This window comes from Aquarana catesbeiana, linkage group LG08 (genome assembly GCF_042186555.1).
Source record: "Aquarana catesbeiana isolate 2022-GZ linkage group LG08, ASM4218655v1, whole genome shotgun sequence".
NCBI lineage: Eukaryota > Metazoa > Chordata > Amphibia > Anura > Ranidae > Aquarana > Aquarana catesbeiana.
The window spans coordinates 26,846,499-26,858,721 of NC_133331.1; the positions used below are offsets into that span (position 1 = coordinate 26,846,499).

The following is a 12,223-nucleotide window of genomic DNA, read 5'->3' on the forward strand; positions in this document are numbered from 1 at the left end:
AACACACAGCCATTAATGTCTAAACCGCTGGCAATAAAAGTGATTACACCCCTAAGTGAAAATGTCCAAATTGGGCCCAAAGTGTCAATATTTTGTGTGGCCACCATTATTTTCCAGCTCTCCCTTAACCTTCTTGGGCATGGAGTTCACCAGAGCTTCACAGGTTGCCACTGGAGTCCTCTTCCACTCATCCATGATGACATCTCAGAGCTGGTGAATATTAGAGACCTTGTGCTCCTCCACCTTCCATTTGAGGATGCCCCACAGATGCTCAATAGGGTTTAGGTCTGGAGACATGCTTGGCCAGTCCATCACCTTTACTCTCAGCTTCTTTAGCAAGGCATTGGTTGTCTTGGAGGTTTGTTTGGGGTCGTTATCATGTTAAAATACTGCCCTGCAGCCCAGCAGCCCAAGGGAGGGGATCATGCTCTGCTTCTGCACAGTACACGTTGGCATTCATGGTTCCCTCAATGAACTGTAGCTCCCCAGTGCCGGAAGCACTCATGCAGCCCAAGAGCATGACATTCCCACCACCATGATTGACTGTAGGCAAGACACACTTGTCTTTGTGCTCCTCACCTGGTTGCCACCACACACGCGTGACACTAGCTGAACCAAATAAGTTTATCTTGGTCTCATCAGACCACAGGACATGGTTCCAGTAATCCATGTCCTCAGTCTGCTTGTCTTCAAACTGTTTGTGGGCTTTCATGTGCATCATCTTTAGAAGAGGCTTCCTTCTGGGATGACAGCCATGCAGACCAATTTGATGCAGAACTCAGGACTTTAAGCACCCAGGATATGGGGTCTCCTAGAGTGCCCTGCACTGGGTGGTGCCTAATATTGGTTGACAAAGTTATCTTGAGGTTCGGTTCACATTGGTGCGAATCCACTGTGGGTTTCCGCATCGCACCCGATTCGCATATGCGATCCGCTGGGAGTGTCAATACAAAGTTACTGACAACCCCAGATTGGTTTGCATATTGCAGTGTGAACTGTTAATTCAGACATGAATCGGATTACATGCGTGTGAACATCCATGCAATCTGATTCTGGTGCAGACCAAAAAAAAAAGGATCCTGTGTGTCTTTGGTCCAAATGCAATGCGAATTCAACCATACAATCTGAATTTGCATCGCGCAGACATCGCATGTGATCTGCTCAGCAGTGCGGTGCGAATTACATGCAATGTCGCTTAGCGCACTAATGTGAACCCAGGCTTGTTTGTGCTAGCAAATGTTTTGGTCTAATGTCACCTCCAGCCATTTTTTATTTTTTATTCTCTTTTTTGGTTTTTTGGTTTTGGATAGTGTGGAGAAAGGTTAGAATGTCTGTCAAGTTTTAAGTGCCATCTGTGTCATATTAAGGCGTTTTAACTTATTCCCACTCTATAAAAACAGTTTCAGATGTAGCTGGCCTTAAAGTGATTATCTCAATTAACCACTTCAGCCCCAGAAGGTTTCAACCCCTTAATGACCAGGCCATTCTTTGTGATACAGAGCTGTGTTAGTTTAACTGACAATTGCGTGTTCTTGCGGCATTGTACTCAAATAAAATTGATGTCCTTTTTTCCCACAATCACTTCTGCGGTTTTGATTTTTTGCGCTCTTAACAAAAAAAGACCAACAATTTTTTTAAACATTATTTTTTACTTTCTGCTGTAATACACATCCAATAAAAAAAATGTAAAAATTCGAATTTCTTAATCAATTTAGGCCAATATGTATTCTGCTACATATTTTTGGTAAAACAAATCCCAATAAATCCCAATATTGATTGGTTTGCTCAAAAGTTATTGTGTCTATAAACTATTGGATTTTTTTTATGGCATATTTATTAATTTTTTTTCCATAAAGATTTTATTTAGTGTAAAGGTAACAGATAACAATTCACATCAAATGATACGATAAGGCACTTAACAAGCAGGGTATAAAGGCAAAGACCAGAAGAGTACAGGATACAACTTATGTAGGTTATAATATTTAAGTAACCTGCAACACAACCAGATAAACATTGTGGTAGAGCTGGGGTGGAGGCTCATTGCTCATCCCCCCCCTTCCCCCCCCCCCAAGTGGTATGGCCCAACTGAGGAAGGGAGGTGGCCTGTACAGTTGGGTGCAGTAAAAACATCTTGATGCGGTACCCATGAGGGCATGTGGGTAGGGCCTTGGTGAGATGCGATTGTGATGGTCAGCCATCGAGTAGCTGGCCAACGAAGAAAAGGTAAAGACACAGGGTATGGAGGGAAAGAGAGAGGAAGGGGCAAAAAGGTTAAGATAGAAAAGGTAGGACAAGCAGGGAGAGAAGGGAAAGAGGAAAAAAAACCAAAGGGGGGGTTAAAAAGGGGGAAAGGGGTCAGGGAGGGGAGAGGTCGAGCAGGTGCCGCAGTTGACGCCCCTCGGAGGGCCCACTCCCCACCACATCCCCCCGACTGATAAGAGTCCACCGTTAGGGTTAAAATTTGTGCTCCCTCCTTTACAGTACATGTTGTCGATAGCATTCAGTGGTCACGAATTGAATCCAGCATGACCAGGTGAATGAGAATTTGTGTGTTCTTTCCTGTGAAATTATTTTAGATATTCTCCTAAACCATTCACCAATCGTTGGAGTGTGTGTGGAGCGCCAATGGATTGGGATACATAATCTGGCTGCATTCACCATATGCATAGCCAAAGACTTATAGTATTTTTTCTTTGATAAAGATGTGTGATGTAGGAGAAATTGTGCGGGGGTATAGTCCAGGGTATATGTAGTAACATGTGAAATAATTTCACTCACCTCTCTCCAAAAGGGTTGAAGGCGTTTGCAGTCCCACCAGATGTGGAGCATAGTTCCTTCTTGTCTTCCGCACCTCCAACATGTGTTGGGGATGGAGGGGAAAAATATATAAAGCCACGAAGGGGTCCTGTACCATCTTGTGGCAATTTTGTAGCCATTTTCCTGAACAGCCTCATTTAGGGAGCATTTGTGGGCATATTCATAGATGGTATCCCACGTTTCCGCGGTGAGGGGCATTTGAAAGTCTCTGTCCCAAGCCATCTGTGAGGAAGCTGGAGAGGGGGTCAGCGTGGATGAAAGGAGAGCGTAAAGGGTAGATATTAGGTGCCTTTGCGATATTTTGTGGTGGCAAAGGGATTCGAAGGGAGTGAGTCGTCTGGTCCAACAGGACCAGTGTGAATGGGTCGAGAGAAAATGATGAATTTGTCTATACAACCAATAGGAGAATGAGGCCGTTTTGGAGATGTTTACCAGGCTCTCGAAGGGGAGAGGGGCTCCCGTCGAGAAAAAATGGAGAGCTAGGATGTCATTGTGTGGCCATTCGTGGAGCAAAAAGGAACGAGAATCACCCGGTGGGGAAAGCTGGGTTCTCTCTTAGGGAAGTTAAAGGGCCTGGCATCGAGGCAGATAACCCGGACTTTGTCACGCCACTAAAGACCAGAAGGCAGAGGTGGATGAGAAGATGTGTGAAAGTCGCCTGGGGCCAATGTTTGTGAGATAACCAGGGAAGTAGATGTAAAGGACCCAGGAGAAGAGATTTTTCCAGGGCCACCCAGGTCTTTCTAGTGGTGTGTACGTCCACTATCCTAGTGAGATGACACTCCAGGTAGTATCTGTATAGATCTGGAAGGCAGATGCCCCCATCCTTTTTCTGCAGCGTAAGGCGAGAATATTTTATGTGAGGTGGAGAGTTTTTCCAGATAAAGGCAGAACAAGCTTTGCGGTAGGCTGAGAAAAAAGCCAGGGTGAGATGGATGGGGATAGTTTGCATAAGATAAAGTATTCTTGGCAGAATGATCATTTTTATCAGGGCAGAACGGCCAAACCAGGAAACATTCAAGCCCATTCACTCCTTAAAATGGGTTTGAATTTTGGTGAGGGCTGTGTGGAAGTTAGACATATAGAGGTCCGACAGCCGGGTGGTAATTCTTATTCCCAAGTATGTGATCTCCTCCTTCTCCCATCGGAATGGAAAGACATCCCAACAGTAGGAAGCGTTACAGGGCATGTGATTTTGAATAATTGATAATGAGGTTGGATAGACTGCCAAAGAGCTCAAGATCTTTCAGTAAATTGGGCAATGAGATGCGGGGCGATTTCCGGGACAATAGGGTATCGTCCGCATAGGCCGCAACCTTGAATTCTCTCCCACCGACCGTTCTAGATCTGTTGAGAAGGGGCTCCAGAGTCAAAATGTAAATTAGGGGGGACAAAGGACATCCCTGGCATGTACCATTACTGATGGAGACGGCACCTGATAGGTGGGCTTTAACCCTTACTTTAGCGGAGGGGTTTGAATATAGGGCCAGCACATGTGAGAGCATGCGGTTTGCCAGGCCTACTGCCACTAGCACTTTCCGCATATAATCCCAGGCCACTCTGTCAAATGCCTTCTCAGCATCAAGAGAGAGGAAAAACCCTTGTGAGTTAGAGGATGTGAGCCAGTGGTAGAGATTTAGGGTACGGATAGTGTTGTCCCTGGCCTCCCTACCAGGGACAAAACCTACCTGATCTAAGGAAATTAGTTTGGGAATCAGAGGGAGCAGTCTGTTGGCCAAGATTTTGCATAGCTTTTGATATCCACGTTCAGAAGAGATATGGGCCTGTAGCTTAAAAATTGGGTGGGATCTTTACCTTCCTTTGGGATTACGGCTATGTGTGCCATAAGCATTCCTTCTGGCAGCACCTGGGGGTCTGCAAATGTATTGAAGGTGGAGAAAAGTCTAGGGGCAAGAAAGTCTAGGAATGACTTGTAATACTGGAGAGTGAAGCCGTCTGGGCCTGGACTCTTACCAGTTTTCATCTGTTTAATTGCCAGCTCCAGTTCTCCTATAGTAAGGGGGGTTTCCGTGTCCTGGGCTTTCTGGGGGGATATTGGATTCGGAGAGTATTGTAAGAGGAATTCTTTAATGCATTCGGCACGTGTGGCTAACGGAGATAATCCAGGATGATTCTGGTGTAAGTTATATAATTTAGAGTAAAAGCTTTGAAATTCCTTTGCTATACTATGGTTCCTGGACAAGAGTGTTCCGTGAGCATTTCGCAAGTGGTGAATTGCGGATGAGGATTTGGAAGCTTGGATTGTATGGACCAAAAGGCATCCGCTTTTATTCCCATGCTCGTATGAGACCCTATGACCGAGGATATAGCGTCTTCTAGTTTGTTTGCCTAATTCCTCCAGGAGGAGAGAACAGGAATGTAATCATTCTTATAAGGTGGACTGAACGTGTGACTGTTTGTGGGATGTTTCTACATTTTTGATTTTCCTGACCAGAGAGGTAATGGTTTCTTGGTGTATCCTTTTGGCTTTCCCCGCTAGTGTAATAAGTTTACCGCAAATTACACACTTGTGCGCTTCCCACAGGGATACAGCAGAGATACCTGGAGTGGTAATTTCCTTAAAGTAAAAGTTTAGGCGGGTTTTCAAATAGTCTAGTGTCATTGGGTCATTGAGTAGAGAGGGGTTCAGTGTCCATGTTTTGGTTCTAGCGCAGGACTTTGGGTAGGAAAGGGTGATCGTGATGGGGTGATGGTCGGAAAGGAACATTGGTTCTATAGTTGTTTGTTGGAGGAGGGGTAAATCTGACTGGGAGAGAAAGAAATCTATTCTCAAATATTTACCGTGAGGTGCCGAGTAAAAAGTATAGTCCCTCTCAGAGGGGAATATAGTGTGCCAGGCGTCGTGAAGTGTTAAGTTTTGTAGTTGTAATTTTGCTGTAGGGCTCGGTATGGCAAGGAAGAGGTTCCCAAAGAAGAGTCCAGAACCGGGTTCAAATCTCCTCCTAGTAGAACCAGGCCTGATTGGAAAGATGAGAGAAGGTCGCATGTTTTCCTGAAAAAGGAAACCTGGCGTTCATTGGGGCAGTGTATGTTGGCGAGTGTTATTGGTTTAGAGGCGTATGTACCTTTTGATAAAAACAAACCTGCCTTCTGGGTCGACAAGCGAGTCAGTCTGGTGGAAGTTGGCATGTCTAGAGATTAATATAGAGACGCCCTTTGTTTTAGCTTCTGGATTAGTGGCATGAATTACTGTATGGTAGAAGCTAAGTGGGTAGAGATCAGTATTTCCAAACATTTTTTATATATGTACCATCATCCCTAAAGTAGTAAACCAAAAAATGTGTGAGAAATGGGATTTTAAAGGTACCCCTGATATAGGAAAGAACCATAACCATGAGAAAGAACGTGGCTCCCACTCCACCCCTAACATTGACGTGTGTGTCGCTGAACGTGAAGGGCCTTAATCTCCCAGAAAAGAGATCTCAAATCCTGACCTCCCTTACCAAACATAAAGCTCATTTAATTTTCCTTCAAGAAACACATTTCTGCTCTGACACAGTTCCTAAGCTATCTAATCACATCTACCATACAGTAAACCAAAAAATGTGTGAGAAATGGGATTTTAAAGGTACCCCTGATATAGGAAAGAACACTATCAACTAAAAATATACCAAATATTTATTAATGCAGTTTTACAAAAAAATGCGATAAAATGTAAGAACAGTTTTACATTCACAGTCAAAGGTATACATCCTCAACCTAATATTGACAATGAAGAAACTGTGGTCACAAAAGGTTCAGAACATAACCACGTCCACAAAATTTCAACATGTTTCGCCAGGAAGGCTTCATCAGGAAAATGGACGAGGCTTTTCAATTATTCAACAACAATATTCACGAGGACTGTGTTTTGTTTGTGTTTTTGTTTTTTGGAGGGGGGCTTTGGTGGAGTTATGGTTGCACAAGCTAAAGAGCTTTCAAGTTGTATAAATGTGAATGTTTCATGTATTTTCTCTATGTATTTACTTCCTCTTTTTCTTTTTTGAACATCCAAGGTTGTTTTTATCGTGAATATTGTTGTTGAATAATTGAAAAGCCTCGTTCATTTTCCTGATGAAGCCTTCCTGGCGAAACATGTTGAAATTTTGTGGATGTGGTTATGTTCTGAACCTTTTGTGACCACAGTTTCTTCATTGTCAATATTAGGTTGAGGATGTATACCTTTGACTGTGAATGTAAAACTGTTCTCACATTTTTATCGCATTTTTTTGTAAAACTGCATTAATAAATATTTGGTATATTTTTAGTTGTTAATGTTCTTTCCTATATCAGGGGTACCTTTAAAATCCCATTTCTCACACATTTTTTGGTTTACTACTTTAAGGATGATGGTACATATATAAAAAATGTTTGGAAATACTGATCTCTACCCACTTAGCTTGTTACAACACCGGGTGGACAATACACCCATGAAAAACCCATTCTTGGGCATAAGAGATCAGTAATTAAGTTTATTTTTTCTGGTCAAAACTTTAGATTTTTTTTTCTCCTTTGAGAATATATGCAGATGATATTTATAGCATTCTTGCATTCTTTCTATATGTCTCTTCATTGTGATTTCATCTTATCAGTATAATTTCTTATTTTTTTCTCTTTTTCGATTTATCTAAAGTGGCAAACTGTAGTTATAGACAGCAGTCTGGCTTAGCTGTGGCTAATATTCGTCTGAACCCTATTCTCCGATTTCACATCTGGGAGATTCCCGTGAGTGAGTGGTCTATAAAATGACGGATTACTGTGGTCAGGCATGGGAGGGGTTTGTCTCAGAGGTACAACAGGTTCGATCTAAAGATGATGTCACTGAAGCTGAGGTAGATACCTATTTCTTGGGGTTACAGCGTCTGGTTGAAAGGAAAACTCGTTTATTTTGGCATAAGGAATATTTTGGAAAATATGTGACAAACCAGACCATACCATGGGGTCTGTGTATCCAAATTTTCCCAAATATAAAAAAGGTTGAACCAAATGAAAAAAAAGCATGGGAAGCAAACTTGTAGGCTTGTTCCTTACAAATGATGCAAATACTTAGTGACCAATATAAAACGGACATCGGCGAATTAGACAAAGAAATTCTGAAATGGCAGGAGGATCATGGCCACTTATCCTCTCATAATTTGTTTTCTTGGCAAAGACAAGATTTTGAAAGAGCATTTAACGAAATATGCCACGAATTTAATCAAAACCAAAGAAAACAAATTTATGAGAGATAAAAAAGCGTACGATCAGGATCAAGCATATAAATGACACCAACAGGGCCATCATTCCCGTCGGAGGACCACATACAATCGGGCTCCCCAGACCCATAATGTGGATCTGATTGAATCCAACAGTTCATCCATGTCCTCAGTCCCCTATGTCCCAATAGCTACACACCATAGCGATTCTAGCGGAGCTTCTAGAAAGAGAAAAAAAGACAGTGAAACAAGCTCACAAGAACGCTCTACCTCAAGAAATGGCAATATACAAAACCATTCACTTGTGACGTTAACCACTCCAACAGTAAATTTAAGTCCGGTCTCAACTCCGGCGGGGCCCATGTCCCAACAAATGTTGGAACAACACCCAGCTACAACTGCCTTTTCCACAGATTCTCGAATGGCACCCATATTTAGTTCCAATACTTTGGACTCTAGGCGCAATTCCTTACCTACACCTACCCCTGTACGAACAATGAGTCAACCATTAAAGTAGAGGGTCCCGGTCCCATCTCTGATGGGAACCAGGACAAATTTGATATTATTAATTTGTCCTCATACCCCCTAACAGAGGATGAGACGACTTTATTAGAGCTAGGTCTCACGTTCTGTCCGGATGAGGAGGCAAACAAATTTGAACTGATCAAGGATCTGCACCTTTTTGCCAGACGCCTTATGTACAAAGTTTTATATGACAAGAATCCTAATGACGTTGAGATAACGAATTTACACAATGCCAATTTAGAAGGTGTTACCTTTGAGGACTTACGAGCTCTTCAGGATTTGATGGATTTGTGGGAGGAGAGCAATCCCGAGGAGGCGGGTTGGATATTCAACCCACCTGGATCGGAGACCTCCCAACCTGCAAATCGGGGGGTTGGTTTATCTAACAACCCCCTTTATTCCTACAACCCTTCTTCCATATCCTCTGTTGGAATAACTTTTGAGACACCAAAGACATATAAACCCAAATCCAAGTCTTTCCCTGTCTTACATGGAAACTCCAACCTGTGGGCCTTTGTGATCCAGGTCACTAAAGAGATCAAATCTACTAACTGGCTAACTGACCCTTCTGGCAATTTATCCAAACATCTAAAAAAGGCAATACAGAACTTGAGGTCTAATAAAAACATCGTAATAAAACCATCTGATAAAGGTGGCAACCTCGTTCTAATGGATACAAAACAATATGAGCAAATGTGTTTCGATATCATAAGTAATACCGACTGGTACAGACCAGTACTGAAATCTCACGTTAATTACTACATGAAACTTTATAAGGACATTCTGGCCAAGGCGCACTATAGGGGGTCATTGACTCTAACACACTAAAATTCTTGGACTCTACCAATCCGGTGACTCCAACATTCTACGCATTGCCCAAAGTGCACAAAAACTTACAGAATCCCCCAGGCCGACCAATCATTTTGGGGTGCAGATCCCTGACAGAAAAGGCCAGCCAACTAGTGGACGAGTATCTATACCCCCATGTAAAGGGACTTTTTTCCTTTGTCAAGGATACCATTGAGCTATTGAAAACATTGGATAGATTACAACTGCCCCAAGGATGTTGGCTAGTTGCAATCCATATAGAGGCCTTGTACAACTCCATACCTCATACCAGAGGTGTGGAGGTTGTTTGAGAATTTTTGAATGAACGAGATCTTGACTCGTGGAAGTACAACGAATTTGTGATTGAAATTCTCAATTTCATACTTGCACACAATATTTTTGTGTTTAATGGTTCCCACTACCTCCAGGTACAGGGCGTGGCAATTGGGGCGAAATGTGCCCCCTCCTATGCAAACCTGTACCTGGGGGGGTGGGAATGAGATCTTTTTTTTGATGAATCCAAAACAGAGTTTATTGGTAAGATTGTATCATGGATCAATACATAGATTATGTTTTTATGGTGTGGGCAGGATCAAAAGAACAACTACTAGAGTTTCTGGTTGGTCTACAGGTAAACACATACAATCTTAAGTTTACTTATACGTTCGACCAGTCAAAAATTACCTTCCTAGACATAGAGATCTTTATAAACGAAACAGGAATGCTCTGTTCCACATTATATCGTAAACCGTCAGCAGGCAACAGCTTACTGCATACCAGTAGCATACCATACCTGAAAAAAAATTAATCAAAAGCATTCCTTTCAGCCAATTTTTGCGACTGAAACACAATTGCACATTGGATACAGACTTCCAAAAGGAGGCAAATTTGCTACGTGATCGCCTCCTAGCCAGGGGATACAGTAAAACATGTCTGAAAAAAGCCTTTAACAGGGTAAAAAATCAGAACAGACAACTTTTACTGTATAAGCCCAGACGCGATAAAGTATCAACATCAACAAGAGTGATTACCAAATATAATAGACAACATGCAAAGGTGCGACATATCTATAAAAAGTTCTGGTATCTATTGGCAGCCGATCAAAAAATCTCTAAGTTCGTTAAACCCTATCCAGAGATCACCTTTTAAATGCTCTCGCTCTTTAAGAGATACTCTAGTGAGTAGCCACTATCGCAACCAGACCATGCTCAAGTCTAAATCACCAGGCACCTACCCTTGTGGCAGGTGCAACTATTGTCCCTTTATTTTAGAAGGGAATAATGTCATTCTTCCCAATAACAACATCTGGACCCCAAAATATAGAACAAACTGCCAATCTGTTGGTTCCGTATACTTAATGAAATGTCGTTGCGGGGCATTTTACGTGGGAAAAACAAAGCGCCCACTTTTTTGTAGAATTAGGGACCATGTGTCCCTTATCTCCAAACATAGGATGGAAACACCCATTAGCCATCATGTGGGGCTATACCACAATTTCGATTTAAAAGTCATCGGTTTTTTCAGTCTCAAACACATCCCAGAACATGAACGAGGCAGTGATATAAACAATAAACTTCTCCAATTGGAGATGAGATGGATCTATTATTTACAAGCTACTCGGTCCCCTGGCCTCAATGAGGGGATTAGCTATAAACCTTTTCTATAAACATCACCCCCCACTGATCTGGTCACTTGTGTCTTCTTGGGAGAATGTACCCCATTGAGTGCCCTTCTTTTTCCTCTGTTTTGTTAATATTCACTGCGTTTGAATACTATGGGATTACCAGACGTTTATTATTTCTATCGTGACTATTTCCGGATTGGTTGTTTAGGCCAGAGTTGTCTCTATTAGAAATAATACATCTTTCGGAAAAGGGATACTAACACATACGGAGTCAATTATAATGATGTGCATATTGATACAATTTTCCATAAGTGGATGCAGATTAGTGGTACAATTTTGTAAATAAATTATTGTAATGTGCAATCATGACCACACCCAAACCTGTTTTTTTTTTTTACCCCTCCCCAGGCTCCATTTTCCCTCGTTTTTACCCCCTCCAGTCCAGTGTCATTTGATCCCCGTATGGATGCCCAAGAGTGTGTACTAGGTTGGACACACATCCCCCTCGGGCTTTTCTTTTCTTGGGGGGGTGCCAACCCGGCATACGCCCGCCTTGAGGTCTCCTCATAGCCCTTGGCATCCCGGTACAACCGTATCCTACAGCCATTATACCAATTGTCCAAGTGTTTCACTCTCTTGGCTCAGCACTGTCTCCAATGGAAGTCCCAGTGCTGTTTTGGGTATACCGGAAGTAGTTTTACTTCCGGTCTGTCGTTTTCGGTTCCGGGTAATCAGTCCTTGGACCAGGAACTTCCCCTTTGCGTTTGCTTGGCGCCGGTGCAGTGTGATGACATACGCAGCATTTTGGCGCCATGGGGAGGAATATTTAAACCCCACACATTCAGATGCTTGTTAGCAGTCTGGGAGCTCATGCTAAACATGGACGCCGGCACCAGGTAAAACCAAACATTGACCGTTAGTTGGTCCAGCACTCTGTGATATGCATAACTGTAAATCAAGCACCACTTTTTAAACAACTTTTTTTTTTTTTCCCCAAAATATAGGAAGTGATTACCCTTTGCGGCCCATCACCTTAGGGTGCCCCTTCAGTAGCACCAATAGAAACGTGACGTAGCTCTCTAAATAACGATGTGATACTTTTTCAAGGTCAGCAGTAGGGATGAGCTTCGTGTTCGAGTCGAACCCATGTTCGACTCGAACATCGGCTGTTCGATCGTTCGTTGAATTGCGAACGATATGGGCCGTTCGCGCCAAATTTGTGTGGCGCGTCACG

General features: G+C 42.7%; 2 protein-coding genes across 3 annotated transcripts in view; both read right to left on the bottom strand.

Moving 5' to 3' along the window:
• LOC141105416 (alpha-2-macroglobulin-like) overlaps nt 1-2,829 on the bottom strand; it is a 162,132-nt gene extending 159,303 nt beyond the window's left edge. Inside the window, 1 exon segment of the mRNA XM_073595279.1 lies at nt 2,779-2,829. Within this exon segment, the coding sequence (XP_073451380.1) occupies nt 2,779-2,829 (51 nt within the window).
• Nucleotides 1-12,223, bottom strand: part of LOC141105649 (alpha-2-macroglobulin-like protein 1) — a 583,128-nt gene that overhangs the window by 196,382 nt on the left and 374,523 nt on the right. The window lies entirely within an intron of this gene.